We start from the raw sequence: 17,259 nt of genomic DNA, 5'->3' as shown, positions 1-17,259 counted from the left end.
ATGCTGCCTGTCTGTCTGTCTCATCCCAACACATTCATTACTATGGGACAGATGGAGATCGAATTTGAATATTGAAACAATATTGCAAATGTCGGAGAGACAGCAAGGTTTATTCCAATCTCCGCTGTTGAAAACGAAATCTTAGTCTAAAAGAAATGTGAGATAATATCTAGATGCTTTTTATAGTGAAGATCAAGTTTATAAATTGCCTGGCTGGGCTGATGAGACAGTGGATTGCACAGTCAGATGTGGAATAGACACCGGCTGGCATGCGATTATAACCAATCAGCATTCAGGATTAGACCCACCCATTGTATAATATATAGATAACCAACACATGTGGCATTATTAAACATTTGTACAAAAAAATCTGTTATAAATATGATCTTAATAATTGTATCGGTAGAGATATTATATTTTTACACTGTGAATCCCTCATAAGCAGGTGCGTGTAGGGTTGCACAATCCTATGTTTTCCAGAAGTCTGGAAGATTCCTGGAATCAGGAAGAAATAAGCAGGACACCTAGAATCCTCCAACCAGGATATCTTTTGGGTGGAAAGTTACTGTCATTTTTCAATCCTAGGCCTATGTCATAGTCACCTTCGACATCGGGGCTGAGGTAGTGTCTGTGGTTCCGCTGATGGTTATCTTCTCCCAGGGCAGGAAGAAGATGACGCGTCCGTCGCTGGTGGCTGGGTCCAGGAGACCCATGTTGTCTGGACTGAAGGTAGGGGGGCAGGGGTGTGGTGGAGGGGGGAGTGGTGGAGGCAGAGGGGAGGAAGCAAACAAGAAGACTACATTAACCTTTGGTCTGCTGGGGGGCGTGAGAGGGCCAACTGGGGGACACCCCATAATCAGGCTCCTGTCAACTCTCTTTCCAGGAGATTAATTCTGCTGCTTTCAATCCCAGCTACGCCGCTGCTTCTGTATAGTTCCAGCCACACCATAGCCCACATATTGTCCTGTTTAAAACACATGCACACGGTACTGACTCAATTTAATACAGGAAACAGTGGAGGGGTAGAGGTGGCAGGAGGGGGGGGGGGGGGGGGGGGGGGGGGGGGGGTTAGCTTTGTTCCACAGTGAACACAAATAACATGCATCATCAAGAAAACCAGCACTGAGAAGGGAGGAATCCAATCAGGAAGTCAATTCGCAACAGCGTCACAGGAAAGTCTGGTTGAGTAGGCCAAAAGCTCTCTTCAAAAATCGGAAATCATCTGGAGATAAACGGCATACAATGCCATCTGTTTGCTTGATTTCACTCTTCGAAAATGGCCTCGTCGACCTAACAGGAAGTGTGAAGATACACAAAAGGACCTGATGCTCCTGAACAGAGCCGCTCAGCAGTAAGTACCTGTTCTGAACCATCCATGCAAGAGCTTCTTTAATCTTAAAGAGTACCTATGTTTTGTCCTGGCTGTCCCTGTCTCCGTGGCCCAGCCGAAGGTGCTAATGAATTGATCAGGCAGGCGCTAATGATGCAGTGACGCGGGGGGGGGGGGGGGGGGGGGGGGGGGGGGGGGGGATGTGACAGAGACGGAAGGGGGCGTCGTTTGTTACCTGTAATAGCCCGGGATGACGATGTGCACCCCAGCACTGGGCTGATAGATGTTGGGGTTCTTCTGATCATCCATTTTCCGCAGTGCGTCGGTAAAAGGTCCCGTGGCATTGATAACACATTTGGCTCTGACATCAAATTCCTGCCCTATGAAAGAAAACAGCATCAATCATCAGGAGCCATTCATCTGTACCCAGTGACAACCGGGATTATTAATTTATCAGCCGACACCCCTTCCGTAATAGAGTGGCTCGCGTGTGTCCATGGGAGACTTCAGAGGATTGTAATTAATAGGAAACAGACACACCTAATTTCCCTCTCGCCTCTTTGTGTCAAAGTGCAGCCCAAGAGGCAGTGTGTGAGGGAGTGCTTTTAATGTGCACAGGGAAATGTATGTGTCCCAAATGGCATCCTGTCCACTATTAAGATAAGTACTTTTGGTCAGAAGTAGTGCACTATATATGGCTAAGGTTACCATTTGGGATGCAGACAATGTTTGTTAATATGCTGCATGATGTTGACGAGCCTTTATAATGGGGCACATATCAAAGGTAGCATGATGAAACTAAATGATCTGTTTTGACAATGGCTTGAATGATGGACCATCCTCCTAATTTGACTTGTGTCCAAATGAAAGCAGAGACATTTACCTCTGACATAAAAATGACATTTTGTTAGAATTTAAAGCAAAATACTGATTCAATGTGTTCCTAGTAGCACTTTCCATGGGGAGGTCTCTCTCTCATAAACGAAAATGTGAAATGTTTCTTCCTCTCCTTCAGAAGGAAAGAAAGAAAAGCACCACTTCCATCTTTAAAAACATGAGGGGGCAGTCATGTATTGAGATCCTCAAATCTTGGTTACTCATGAAACCCATCTGTTCCCCTTACAGCTTTATTCCTCCAAAGCCATTCCTATGCATGACATTTAAAAGGTAAGTAAGGCCATTTGGAGAACGCTCATTCCGTATTACATTGCTAGCAGATCTGAAAGAGCCCTTTACACCATAAAACCCTTATAAAATATTAAAGCCCCACATTAGATGTGCTATGACTATGTGCAAAATAGCCCTGATTAACAGGGCTCCCTAACAGGCAGGCTCTGAGCGTTAGCGCCTCGTGGTGAGTGCTAGGGAGCAGGGAGGAAGAAGCAGCGGCTTTGTAGCTGTAGTTTTACCTGTGATCACGTCCCTGCAACGCACTCCACAGACCCTCTCCGTGCCCATCTGAGGATCTGCCCTCTTCAGTAGGTGCACCACTTCAGTGTAATTGGCTATGGCAGCCCTATACCTAGCAGCAGTGAGGGTGATGGCGAGATTCATTCGAGCATCGTTGTGTTGTCCTGCAGCAGGGGGACAGGAACAGGGGAGCGGATGTGAGTCACCCCCAGCCTGTGACTGGTGGTATGGAAGTGTGTCGGAACCGATATGTCACATCTGTCCCTGTCACTTTGTATCAGTGGGATGGCTGCTCTGGCCACACAAGGAGGACACTTAAAGCCACAGTGGGCCTTTGGCCTGTGTGTGCAGTGGGGTCCGCGTGCCCTGACCTCCCCAACCCCCGTTCCCCTGCACTGGGCTAGGGGGCTCCACAAGAAGAGCAGCGGGCTGAGCTCAGTGAGCTGGGCTCAAAGTGTTAAACCAACCAAGTTGAGGGCTAGGAGTTTACTAACCTGTTCTTTGAAAGCCCATGCCTATTTTTATACACACGCACTGCATGAGACCGCAAGTGTGCCGTCACTGCCTGCAAGCATGACACTCATTTTGTTACAGGAAACATAATCACTATAATATGTGTGCTTCATGCACGTTGCTCCCGATTTAATAGGCACCTCAGTTAGGAAACGCAGGAGACTAGGTCAAGTGAGGATAGACTCAACTTAAAAATCAATCACTAATACTGCTCCCTTTCAAAATGGATGAAAAACAGGGGGGGGGGGGGGGTGATAATGGTAGTGATAATTGCAAAAGAATCATTCGCAATGTCCCTGGTAGCCATGCTCTCCAATACATCAGCATCAGGAGCGGGATTCTGACAGGGACGGATTCTCTTTGTAAAGCAGAAGATCCCTCCTCAGATTCCTTTTAATGAAGAGAGGAATCTGGTATGAAGATGTATGGATGAATCCCTCTCTGGCTTGAGAATATACCCAGATCTATGTTCAAGAGTCAGCAGGTCATACATTCTGTCATTTAAATTGAAAGGGTCTAAAAGGTGACAAATGAACAAAGCCCGGTTTCATTAGGAAGAGCTTCTCATGTACGTCTTTGAAGATCTATCGCTGGGAAATCTGTTGGTTTCTAGTAGAGAAGAGGATAGAGATGATGAATCACTTTTAATGTTGGTGTCTTGGACGACTTTCTTTCTGTTTGTTTTTACCAGGTCGGGGTTCAAGTCCTCATTGTTGGCCTTGAGGAGGAGAGAAGGTTGCTACTTTGCAGGAATGAGCAGGTTCTTTTGTGCCCTGATTTATTTTCGGTTTGAACAACCAGAGGCTAGGTAACTGGTAGGCTCTGCTGGTTAATGCTACCGCATGCTCCGAGCCATTCCACCACTAAGAAAAATAAATAAACTGGAAACAAATAAGTAAAACACAAGAAAACATCAGATTTAAAGGCCACATTTTAGAATGAATTATATACAAGAGTATGCACCCAGCCATGATGTATTAGAAAGACCATAGTATTCCCTTCCAAATCTCTGTGGGCTGAATATGACCATTAGAGTGTATGGTTGGCTAACATGCACTGTGCTGTGGATGTACACAGCAAATCAGATACTTAGGGGCTAGAGTCAGTGTGTCTCATCCCGGATGATTGTTGAGCCCCCTGCTGACCTCTAACCTCATGATTCACAGTTCGCCACTATGTGCCTGTCTCTGCTGCCTGTCACAAATTAGCAGCGCCCAGATTAGAGCTACACCCATCACAATGTTAAAATAATCTGATTACAGACCACATTCATCACAATGTTCAATGTGATTTCATTCCAGTTGAAATCAGCTGGTGTAACAAGGGATTATTACCATGGCACATTAATGACAATGGGATTATAATCTGATAATCATAACGATGCTAATAATGATAACATGTAACACAAATAATCTGAGGATTAAAGCACAAGCCATCAATAGTGAGCATAGGGCTCCGAGCGTCATGTCTCCCAGTTGAGTGGAGGCCCAGCCCCCTCCCTTAAAGCCCCTACCTCCTCCTCCACTGTAATCCGCGCCTCCTGGAGGTAGAACACTCATTGAAGTGAGAGGAACTCCACGGCTGGACAAAATGCTGCAAAATGACAGGGACAATAATGACAATGAATTTCATGTCTCCCAGTCATGAGAGAGAGATGCTTGGCTGGGCTGACTTGTCCAATTAAATTGTTGCAGGTACAGCGGGGGACACAGTTATTATCCCAGACGCTTCTGTGAATTACTCCTCTGGCTAAAGGAGAGGAGGGCAATGAAGGGAGGAGAGATAAATACACACAAAGAGACTGTATTTCCTAAAAAAATGCATGTGAAAATGATGAAGTGTAATAATTGTTATATATCACCTTATGACAGCTATACTGTAATTCTGCGTAGGATATAATACTATTCACTGCCATCAAATTTGAAATAGATCCATTTCAATTAGAATGTTTTGATATGTAGCTCATCATGTGTGTGTGTGTGTTGTTTCACAATATATTTAGTAATTTCTGACCAAACCGTATACGTTTGTCACAACTCCATAATCTAAGGCATGTCTACATGTTGAAACTATGTGAATATGATGGCTTGAGGAATCCTGAGGAGATGAACTGAAGCAATCAAAGACCAAACCCCAAGAAGGAAGGTCAGCTTTGAAAATGTAATTCCCACAATAGTCCCCAATTGAATAATGGCATTTTAAACAAATGACAGCTTGAGGGAAAAAGTGTATAAACTAACACATACAATACAACATAATATTTCAATCCAAGTCTTTGTGGCTTTTAATTTTCTGTCTTCTCCCAAAACAATCTGATATTTAGAAAACGTATTGTTTTTAAAAATATATAATCATATTAGCTATTTTTCCATTGAAAAAAACCAAATATAAATAGCTTGAGCATAATGCCCCCTCTCCCACTTACTTCTGCTAAATGAGTAAGGCTGACAGATCACTGCTCAGATCGCAGACACATTCCCTTAGAAATATGTTGCCTTTTTGCAGTACATGGGAATCCACATATCCTCAAATGTTAAATGAAGTCTGACAGATAGCCTGGAGAAACCAAGTTGGGAGTTTGAGGCTACGGAGGAGACCTTGAGTAAACAGGACATGCTATGTACACCCTGGCTAACAATCAACATATGCTTTGTTTTTCTGATGCCAACACGAGGCACGTTTAGCCTGGAGAAAGATTTGTCCTGGGACTGGTTGGAACTAACAAGGGAATGCCTACTGGCTATTTTCTGCTTTAAGCCATGTTATTTCTCATTTGTTTACGCTCACATAGCCAGGCCAGCAATTACATTGCTGTGCATGAAAAGGGTTATTTCTACGAGGGAACCCGAAAAGGCCAAAGATTAAGGAGGGAAAAGAATAACAAAGATAATAACATATAATGTGTTCTACATGGGACTACATCATATATGTTAGCGTGACAGAGATATCATTTTTTTTTTAATGGATTCTTAGTGAAAAGAAAAGGGGATCTTAAAAGGTGCAGGGCCTTTTTTGCACATAGGACTGATTGGACCACTGAGTTGAAATGGTTTGCAGCTTACCGTCAGAGTAGACAATGGCTCCCAGCAGTTTGTCCCTCTTCAACATAGGAAAGAGCTCCAGAATCCTTGGTCTTACTGAGGAACCCTTTGGGTTCTACACTGAACCCAAAGGGGTTCTACCTGGAACCAAAAGGGTTCTTAAAATTCTACACATTTCTCATGGGGCAAAGAGAACTGCAGTTTTATAGGTTTTCTAATGTTATCATACACATTTTGCCATGAGACTGAGAGAAAATGTTGCTGTTTTACAGCACATTTCCTGTAATTATACACATTTTGCCATGAATCCGAGAGAACATTAAGCATTTTTAAAGCTAATTAAAGCTTAAATATGGGTGTGCTGACTGATAAAGGCACTGGGTTATTGCTAAATGAACAAAATAAGTAGGCAGTGGCATGGTGCATATAGCCATAGAAACACAGTGACATGCCTCAATGCGGTCATATTCATGGATTTTTGGGGGTGTGGCTTTCAGTTAGTTATTTTGGCCACCCATCCCATGAGAGTGAATGTCATTACAGTTCATCTGAATGTCATTCCAGTGCACTGCTTGCTATGAATTCTATCTCATGGTGTTTTGCATGTTTTTGCTCAATCTGATTGGGTACCTTCCCGGCTGGTACTACATATGTGAATTACTTTCTGTAATCAAAAAGATCATTAGAAAAGGTCATAAGAAAGTGCCTCTTGATGATGTCATCAAATCCAGAAGATTTACTATGAATCTATTAGGTATCATTCTGTACATGTCAAATAAACAACTAATAACACATTATGAGCTTTATGGATTACAATGGAATTCGGAAGGTAGGTTGGTGTAAAATGGGCACTCCTGTGTGTGATGGATATAGGATTTGTGTTGGCATGATGACTTACGCAATGCATGGCAGAGCACTGGAAGCCAATACAGATTTCTCACACCCTTCAGTAATGAGGCACACCTGTACACTCCTTTAAATACCAGAGACGGATCTTAAATGTCATGTGCAATTAACGCTCATGATACCAGGCAGCACCAATCAAATCAAGCCCCTAAGTTCACACAAGGCTCAGAGAGCCGGGGTGAGATGGTAAGATGGTGATCAGGAACGGTGGACCATCAGCCATTTCACCCTCAACCACGATGGACCTCTCTTAAAGTTTATTGTCATTCAGCTGAACTTGTCTCCATCTTCAAAAACCCCATGTCTTTACAGAGGGAAAGGTTTACTGCTTCATGTGGTATTTTCGCGTGGTGTACGTAGTGAGAACCTGTCTAAGATGCTGAGATGGGAGGGTGTCCTTACGATATCCAGAAGTTTGGAACGCTAATGTAGTGCTTCCTTCACCATCATATACTGGAGGAGAAAAGAAGATACAAAAATATTTCCAGGGAATAAAATCATAGTACAAGCTCAATCATATCCACATAGCCCTTCCTGAAGCCTGGTTACAAACTGTTTCTCTCAATCCTAATACAATAGTACTGAGGTAACCTTAGAAGAAATACTGAAATACACTGACTCCTATCAGAGTAGCTTATAGAACCATGTGAATCAATAACTATTTAATACATTCATGCTAGTGGAGTCCTGTGAAATAACGTAAGGTCAATGTTTTTCTTGAGAATAAATATATATATATATATATATATATATATATATATATATATATATATATATATATGTTTTTTTTCTTTTTCTCAAGATATATATATATATAAAATGGGTAATGTCTTGTTAGGTCAGGGATTTAAATAGTATAATGGTGATTAATTGTTTATTAGTTTATTAGTAGAAACATGTAAAAGTTATTGTTGTCATGGATGACCAAAGTTGCCGTCCCAAAACAAATACGGAATGGCAATGCCTTCATTCTTTTGCTTTCCGTTTCCTCCCTGGCATGTAGAGTAGGTGAGAAGCCTGTACTTTGCTACACTGCTGCTGACTTTGCAGTTACGTTTCCTGCAATCACACTAATTGGCCCCTTCTCCAGCTCACCTCCAAGACCCCAGCATGTTCAAACAGATAGGAAAATAAGACTCCCAGAGAAAACACAGGCCTAAAATAATGAGATTCTTCAAGTGCTCTGAAATGTAACAGAAAACTGTGACATTTGAGTTTGAACCTGGGTGTCTCTTCTTAACAATACATCGACAAAAGAACACCTAAATGCTTTATTCCTCCCATTACTCTGATATAATTTTCCTGTATTAGCCTAATTCCCATCTTGATAATGACAGTGGGGCACTAGTTACTCCTTCCTCTCTTTCCAAGTTGTAGGAATTCTTTGAAATAACTTTGAAATAAAAATCACAGGCAGTAACTCAGAGAGCATGTCAAGACTTCTTCTGAATGAAAAATGATCACGGAGGGTAAATAAAGCAATATGACCAGACGGACCAGGAATTCACCGGATAAGTGTCAGCTGCAGAGAAAAAATGAAGCATTTACCTGTTCGTAATCTAATTTCACGATGGCTTTCTGTAGATATCGGACTCCTCCGTGAATGAGCTTGGTGCTCCGGCTGCTGGTCCCAGATGAGAAATCGTCTCGCTCCACCAGGGCAGTTTTAAGATCTGACAGAGGGAAGGGAACCAAGGCAACAGATCAACAGCAAGCTGATATGTGGCTACTTATTGTCCCAAATGTTTAGAATACATCACATATTATTTTCATATGAATGTCCTTCTGTTGTAATAATTCATGATTGGAGACATTTTGTGCAGGCACACGTATTCCATTGGGGAAAAAACGGCAAGCATTTTCATAATTCTTCACTGTGTGAACCATAAAAACAAGTAAAAAAGGTTTTGATAATAATTCAAGGACCCAACAAGTAAAGAAGAAAAAAATATATTTTTTAAATGTAAAAAAGAATCTATGCACTTTACTTTGTCGTGTTTTTGTCAATATATTGTTATCTAAAAATGAAAGTAGGTCTATATTGCAGGAGAAATTGTCTGGCTTCCATAAAATGATTTAACATTGAAACCGCTCGTCACTCCCACCATTAGAGGCTTGTGTTCTGTCCCTGACGGATAAACACTGTAAATCCCAATTTTGAAAAGAAGAAAGGGAAAGTAAAAGTGGATTAGGAAAGGGGGATGAGGCGGGGGGGTTCCACCCTCCTATTTCACCATTAGACAGTCAAAATGGATAAAGGAGAAAAACTGCTTAAAGAAACCTCTAACCAGCAGCATAGATAATTGATTTAGGATGTAATGGTAACTGCAAGAGGAACCCTCATCAGGGGGAACAAAAGAGACATCTTCACATTTTTGGTGAGTGGACTTTGCCCCCCTGGTCTTTTCCAGTGAAACGTCCTCCAAGTCCTATTAGCTATTCTGCAGTTCCATCCTCTGGAGCTGGCCTCTGAAGCGCCTTACAGTCTGAGCTCCAGGGAGACGGCTTGGAGGCAGCTTCAGCACAATGACTAGGAGGTTATGCAACATCGGGATGGAGAATATCCCCCCACCCGATGCTGTGAGGGGGGACTGGAACAAAAGTGTGCCGCCACTCAGAATCCCTGCAAAATGCGGTTACAAACTGCATCTGTGGTGCTAGCTGAATAAATCGGATTCGTCAGAATTAAGAGAGAGAACATGTGAGAGTAATCAAAAGAGTTTTTCCTTAATAGTGTGTGATATCCACAATGAAGTGTTCATAGTTTATGTACTAGTAGAGAAATCAGACTATTTCACTATCAAATCACGAGCCCAGAATATTGGCTGTTGATGATACCCCTAAAATATTATGTATACAGTGCATTTGGAAAGTGTTCAGACCTCTTGACTTTTTCAACGTTTTGTTACATTACAGCCTTATTCTAAAATGTATTAAATCGTTTTTTCCCCTCATCACACAATACCACATAATGACAAAGCAAAAACAGGTTTATATACATATATTTTTTTTGCAAATGTATATAAAAAAATATTTTAAAACATTTGCGTTTACATAAGTATTCTGATCCTTTACTCAGCAGTTTGTTGAAGTACGTTTGGCAGCGGTTACAGTCTCGAGTCTTCTTGCGTATGATGTTACAAGCTTGGCACACCTGTTTCTCCCATTCTTCTCTGCAGATCCTCTCAAGCTCTGTCAGGTTGGATAGGGAGCATCACTTCACAGCTATTTCCAGAGATGTTCGATCGGGTTCAATACCGGGCTCTGGCTTGACCACTCAAGGACAGTCAGAGAGTTGTCCCGAAGCCAATCTTGCGTTGTCTTGGCTGTGTGCATAGGGGTGTTGTCCTGTTGGAAGGGGATCCTTCACCCCAGTCTGAGTTCCTGAGCGCTCTGGAGGAGGTTTTCATCAAGGATCTCTCTGTACTTTGCTCTGTTCCTCTTTACCTCGGTCCTGACTAGTTTCCCAGTCCCTGCTGCCAAAAAATATCCCCACAGCATGATGCAGCCACCACCTAGCTTCACCGTAGGGATGGTGCCAGGTTTCCTCCAGTTGTGACACTTGGCTTTCAGGCCAAAGAGTTCAATCTTGGTTTCATTAGACCAGAGAATCTAGTTTCTTGTGGTCTGAGAGTCCTTTAGGTGCCTTTTGGCAAACTCCAAATGTGCCTTACTGAGGAGTGACTTCCGTCTGGCAGAGATGGTTGTCCTTCTGGAAGCTTCTCCCATCTCCACAGAGGAACTCTGGAGCTCTATTCCCAGATCTGTGCCTCGACACAATCCTGTCTCGGAGCTCTACAGACAATCCCTCTGAACTCATGGTTTAGTTTTTGCTCAGACATGCACTATCAACTGTGGGACCTTATATAGACAGGTGTGTGCCTTTCCAAATCATGTCCAATCAATCGAATTTACCACAGGTGGACTCCAATCAAGTTGTAGAAACATCTCAAGGATGATGAATGGAAACAGGATGTACCTGAGCTCAATTTTGAGTCTCATAGCAAAGAGTCTGAAAACGTATGTAAATGAGGTATTTCTGTTTCTTATTTTGTAAATATTTGCAAACATTCTAAAAACCTGTTTTCACTTTGTCATTATGGGGCATTGTGTTTAGATTGATGAGGAAATGTGTTTATTTAATCCATTTTAGAATAAGGCTGTAACGTAACAAAATGTGGAACAAGTCAAGGGGTCTGAATACTTTCCGAATGCACTGTACATAGTATAGTATAGCCTATAGAATAGTAGCCTTCCTAATACTGAGGTTACACCACCCCCTTTTGCCCTCAGAACAGCCTCAATTCGTCGGGCATGGACTCTACAAGGTGTCAAGAGCATTCCACAGGGTTGCTGGCCCATGTTGACTCCAATGCTTCCCACAGTTGTGCCGAGTTGGCTGGTAGTGGATCTCTACTCCAAATAGCTCGTTCCATCTCATCCCCACAGATGCTCAATTGGATTGAGATCTAGTGACGGGGCAGGCCACTGTAGTTAGTTAAATTCACTGTCATGTTCGTGGAAGCATTCCTGGACAATCCTAGCCTTGTGGCATGGGGCATTATCCGGCTGAAAAAAATCTATTTGTAGATGGATACACTGCTGTGATGCTCCTGATCGTGAATGATGTTCAGATATTCAAATGTTGCCTCACTTTTAACAAGCGGCCTAATGTGTGCCATTAAAACACACCCCACACAATCTCACCACCACCAGCCTGCAATATTGACACATGGCATGATGGACGCGTGTTCTCATGTGGTTTCCTCCATACCCAAGTACTCCCATCAGCGTAAAACAACAGGAACCGGGATTCATCAGACCAGGCAATGTTTTCCCAATTCTCCACTGTCCAGTGTTTTCGTTCCTTAGCCCACTGCAACCACAGTTTCATGTTTTTTTGCTGAAAGAAGTGGAACTCTGTAAGGTCGTCGTCTGCCATATCCCATTCGTGTCAAGGTATGACGGGTTGTGCATTCTTTTATGGGTCTTTTATGGGCGCCAACGTTGTACTGGACTGTCAGTTGACTAACTGTAGCCTGTCTGTTGCTCTGCACTTTTTGTGTCAGCCTCCTTTGTCTTTTCATCAATGACCCGTTTTTCGACCACTGGCCTGCCGTTGGCTGGATGTACTTTTGGGTGGTGGACCATTCTTGATACACACAGGAAACTGTTGAGCGTGAAAAATCTGGCAGCATTGCAGTTATTGACACAAACTGGTGTGCCTGGCACCTACTACCATACCCCATTCAAAGGCAATTAAATATTTTGTCTTGCCTGTTCACCTGTCTGAATGGCACAGATTCAAAATCCATGTGTCAATTGTCTCAAAGCTTAAAAATCCTTCTTTAACCTGTCTCCTCCCCTTCATCTTCACTGATTGAACAGGCCTTAACAGATGACATCAATAAGAGATCATAGCTTTCAGCTGGATTCACCTGGTCAATCTACACTATATATACAAAAGTACGTGAACACCCCTTCAAATGAGTGGATTTGGCTCTTTCAGCCAAACCCGTTGCTGACAGGTGTATAAAATCGAGCACACAGCCATGCAATCTCCATAGACAAATATTGGCAATAAAATAAAAGAGCTCAGTGACTTTCAACGTGGCACCGTCATAGGATGCCAACTTTCCAACAAGTCAGTTCGTCAAATTTCTGCCCTGCTAGAGCTGCCCGGGTCAACTGTAAGTGCTGTTATTGTGAAGTGGAAACGTCTAGGAGCAACAACGGCTTACAGAACGGGACCGTCGAGTTCTGAAGTGCGTAAAAATCCTGTGTCCTCGGTTGTAACACTCTAAACTTCCTATGGAAGCAACGTCAGCACATGAACTGTTCGTTTTTAGCTTCATGCAATAGGTTTCCATGGCCGAACAGCCGCACACAAGCCTATGATCACCATGCACAATGCCAAGACTCGGCTGGAGTGGTGTAAAGCTCACCGCCATTCGACTCTGGAGCGTTCTCTGGAGTGATGAATCACGCTTCACCATCTGGCAGTCCAATGGATGAATCTGGGTTTGGTGGATGCCAGGCTAATGCTACCTGCCTCAATGCATAGTGTCAACTGAGGAGGAATAATGGTCTGTGGCTGTTTTTCATGGTTTGGGCTAGGCTCCTTAGTTCCAGTGAAGGGAAATCTCAATGCTACAGCATACAATTACATTCTACACAATTATGTGCTTCCAACTTTGTGACAACAGTTTGGGCAAGGCCCTTTCCTGTTTCAGCATGACAATGGCCCTGTGCACAAAGCGAGGTCCATACAGAAATGGTTTGTTGAGATCGGTGTGGAAGAACTTGACTGACCTGCACAGAGCCCTGACCTCAACCCCATCAAACACCTTTGAGATGAATTGGACTCCCCGACTACGAGCCAGGCCCAATCGCCAAACATCAGTGCACAACCTCATTAATGCTCTTGTGGCTGAATGGAAGCAAGTCCCCGCAGCAATGTTCCAACATCTAGTGAAAAGCCTTCCCAGTAGAGTGGAGGCTGTTATAGCAGCATAGGGGGGACCAACTCCATATTAATGCCCATGATTTGGAAAGAGATGTTCGACTAGCAGGTGTCCACATACTTTTGGTCATGTAGTGTATGTCATGGAAAGAGCAGATGTTCCTAATGTTTTGTACACTCAGTGTAAATTCCCGTCTTGCTTCAAGCCAGCAGTTAGCCTATCCTGTGTGCTGCAAATAAATGATCCACGTGCAAAAGAAGCGCAAGGAATGGACAGATAAAGCATTAGGAACAACTGGTAGACTGCAAGTGACAAAGACTGCAAAAGGCAGCTTATTCCGTGTCACAGCGTCTTAGGCACAATCTGAGCATGTGGCTCCTCCCCCCACAATGAGCACATCAAACTCCTGGGTGTTGTGCAAGGCCGTTAGCTGGGCTTGCCTGGATCGGAGCTCGTCTTGGAGGGCCACGTTCGGCAGTTCAAAGAGAGTCGGGCCTAGACCATCAGCACAAACAAACCAGTCATCCATTTCATTGTCATATGACTCCAGGGGACAGTGCATGTGAATAAATGTACTTCATTAGTATGTATATGTCTTCACATTCTTTGTGATGGATTTTGTAAAAAATAAACCATGTATTATCTGTGTGAAAAAATGGCAGCCCCCACGAAGGAATAAAAAAATAATAAATAACATGCTAATTCATAATAAACCCTATACCCCACCCCATTTCCAAATATTGTCTTTTGAGATTAATGACAAAACCTGCATGCCACATGCATATGTGTTAAGATAATTTGTACTGAGTACAAAAAATATATTGCAGAGAAACTATAAGAAAGAAAAGCTAATACAGAAGCCTAAATACACTAAAAAGTATTGATAGTATGGTACAGTAGCATTAAGTATGGCCAGATTATCTACAACAGAACAAACAGACAAAACACTGCAGGAGAGGTCACTCAAAGGTCACTCAAAGGTCATCAGTAAGGAGATGTGAAGAACTAGCCTAATTTCTTAGCAGCATGCATAATGAGTGACATTTTATATAAACTGCTTAGAAGTTGCTTACCCATTAATAGTTTGGGATGATGACAATGAGCAAGATGGCATTATAACAAATAAAGAATAAGCAAAGTCTTTGTAAGGACAGGATTAACATTGTCAAACCATCTCCTGATATCTCATCATTTCTAAACATAAACTGTATAGGTCTATTACATCAAGCCATTCAAATTGAGGTCTACAAGGCCAAATATTACCAAGATCACCAAAAAGTAACCACGGTCTCTAAGCCTAGTTGGTTTCTGCACATATTTGACTTGGCTGACATGCAGTTTTCAAGTTTCACTGTAGCATTTCAACAATGTGGACTCTAGAGGCTCACCTGTTTTTCTCTGTGTCCAGTCGGCTGTGTAAGGCCATAAAAGGCTACCAATCCTACACTTGCTATGACAGCAGTTCCTTTGTCTGCCTTTCGGAAACGCTATGCTTCCTGCAAGACAAAATACAACTTTCACAGAGAAGAAAAAAGGAAAACACAGGTCTTTATCGGCCTAGCCTATCATCATCATGATCTGTCTCTGAAAGCAGTTAGAATTGGCCTACCCCTTTTTCATTGCTTGTTCAGTTTACTGAAGGTTTAGGAAATTGCTCTCAAGGGCGCTAGTGTTGTGGTCGCTATTCTACCCTGACCAACAGTGGTGGTTTGGTGTGCAACTTTTTCCTGATACCGTCGATTTCAACCAGAGCCTGGCCTATTCAACTGTTGCCAGGACAGCCTCCTCATCAGCACCACAAGTTGGAGTGTGCAGCAGGCACGAGGCGAGACAATCCTGCCATCCAGCTGCTCAAGTAGAAAGCCATGCAGCTTATGCAAAGCTTGAGCCAATTCCCTCATCCATTCTAGGAGACTTTAGAAGGACCGAAATGGAAACATAGCAAATTATGAAGCAAAGATGGAATGACAGTAAATAGTGGCAGTGGCTCAGAGTCAGATACAAAGTTGCCTCGTGATTTCATCTATTTCTGGTTCTAATATAGATCCATTAGAATTAGCCTAGTTAAATAACAGAGACGTGATTTGAGAGTAAGATGAAATCGCATCTAATCAAACCCTGTCAATTTGTAATACAAGTAAATAAACTGTCCTAAAACAGGCTAGACCTAAATTCATACAAAGCCCAACAGTGAGATGTGGACCTAAATTTGCCCATTTAGATCCTGTTGTCTTCCACAATGATTAGGACAGCTAGATTAATCATCAACAAAAAGATTTACAAAGAAACTATTGGTTTCCCTGATTTTCAATCCAACAGGCAATTGATTGTGGCATCAAGGCCACCTGCAGCTTCAGAATACATTTTGGGGAAAAAACAGCCCAACTTGGAAATATTGCCGCACGACATGAATATGCAGGGCCTCGATACCAGCAGTGTCATTACTAATGTTGCTGCCAATTACAGAGCATGTCATGACACTGTGATTCATGAATATTCATCAGTGACTGATATAGAGGCAGTGCTATGCAAAGGCCTCTGTCCCCATTTTACTGTCTCATTGTGAATGGTGAACAGGTACCTCCATCATACCATGGCGGCGCCTTCCAGCTGCAAGACAAGCTGTTCCATAAGGCATCGCTAGTTAACAGTATGTTATTTAAAAGTGTATTAAAGTGATGAAGTGCTCCTTGGCTCTAAAGAGCACGCATTAAAGCATATTAAGTAGACATTTAAGCTTGTAATGTGGGAATGTTGAAATGGGGGAAAAAAAGACAGGGCAATGGAACACCTTTAGTGTGAGCCTGCTCGGGAAAGTTAAGTTTCCTTACAGTCCGTGTCATGAAGTTTGTCAGTTCTATCAACAAATATATCAAATAGGCTACTGTGGAACATTGTTTTACCCTGAGCTACTAAACTAGGCTAAATCTATGTATCAGTATGCGACCAAATCCTTTATCTTATTTAAAAACTGCTTGACCTGAAACATTGCACTGTAGTAAGAAAGGTGGATACTGGATAACACTGCCAGTGACGGTTAAGACATCAATAGGTTACCTGGGCCATTCCATGAAAAGAGTGCCTTTTTTTGCGTCCCTTGATATTTGAAGTCGAAATTTGCGCGCCAATTCTGAATTTTCTAAACGCCTGTTATATTCAATGAAGTGCCCTTTAATAAAGATCACATGAAGAATGCAATCAACCTGATTTTCAATATGAATAACGACTTGCTAACGTGTAAGAATTCAGCATTTTGACATGTCCCTCAGTGCACCCTCTGTGACTTTCAGGAAGATTTTAACCCCCTAAATGCCAACATTTCTCCAAGTTCTGTGTACGTACCATCATTATAAAGCCCTAGTTATTTTCTTGCTTTTACAAAGTCATTTTTAAAGATAATTATTTATTTCATGTGTTTAGTGGATTAGTATATATTTTTAATTTAACCTCTTGAGATGGGAAAAAGTATTTTTTATGAAGTTGAATATGAGCTCTTTGCGACAGAATGATAAAATGTGGTGAAATCAAACATTTTTTTTTTTGACCACTTCTCAAAAAACACAGAATTGGTGGAACGCACCTACTCGTGAGTTGC

At 42.4% G+C, this 17,259-nt stretch overlaps 1 protein-coding gene across 1 annotated transcript; it reads right to left on the bottom strand.

Annotated features, from left to right (window-relative positions):
* Positions 1-348: 348 nt before the first annotated feature.
* Positions 349-7,300, bottom strand: LOC110504153 (glycerol-3-phosphate dehydrogenase, mitochondrial-like). The gene is made up of 5 exons (XM_036964882.1): positions 7,258-7,300; positions 6,316-6,390; positions 2,740-2,904; positions 1,566-1,710; positions 349-723 (listed from the first exon to the last, which is right to left on the bottom strand). Exons 1-5 carry the CDS (start codon positions 7,298-7,300, stop codon positions 588-590), a joined length of 564 nt encoding a protein of 187 aa, XP_036820777.1. The 3' UTR covers positions 349-587.
* Between the last annotated feature and the right edge of the window lie 9,959 nt (positions 7,301-17,259).

The sequence above is a fragment of the Oncorhynchus mykiss genome, chromosome 3, assembly GCF_013265735.2.
Source record: "Oncorhynchus mykiss isolate Arlee chromosome 3, USDA_OmykA_1.1, whole genome shotgun sequence".
In the NCBI taxonomy this organism is placed as follows: domain Eukaryota; kingdom Metazoa; phylum Chordata; class Actinopteri; order Salmoniformes; family Salmonidae; genus Oncorhynchus; species Oncorhynchus mykiss.
This window is presented reverse-complemented; position numbering and strand designations above follow the sequence as displayed.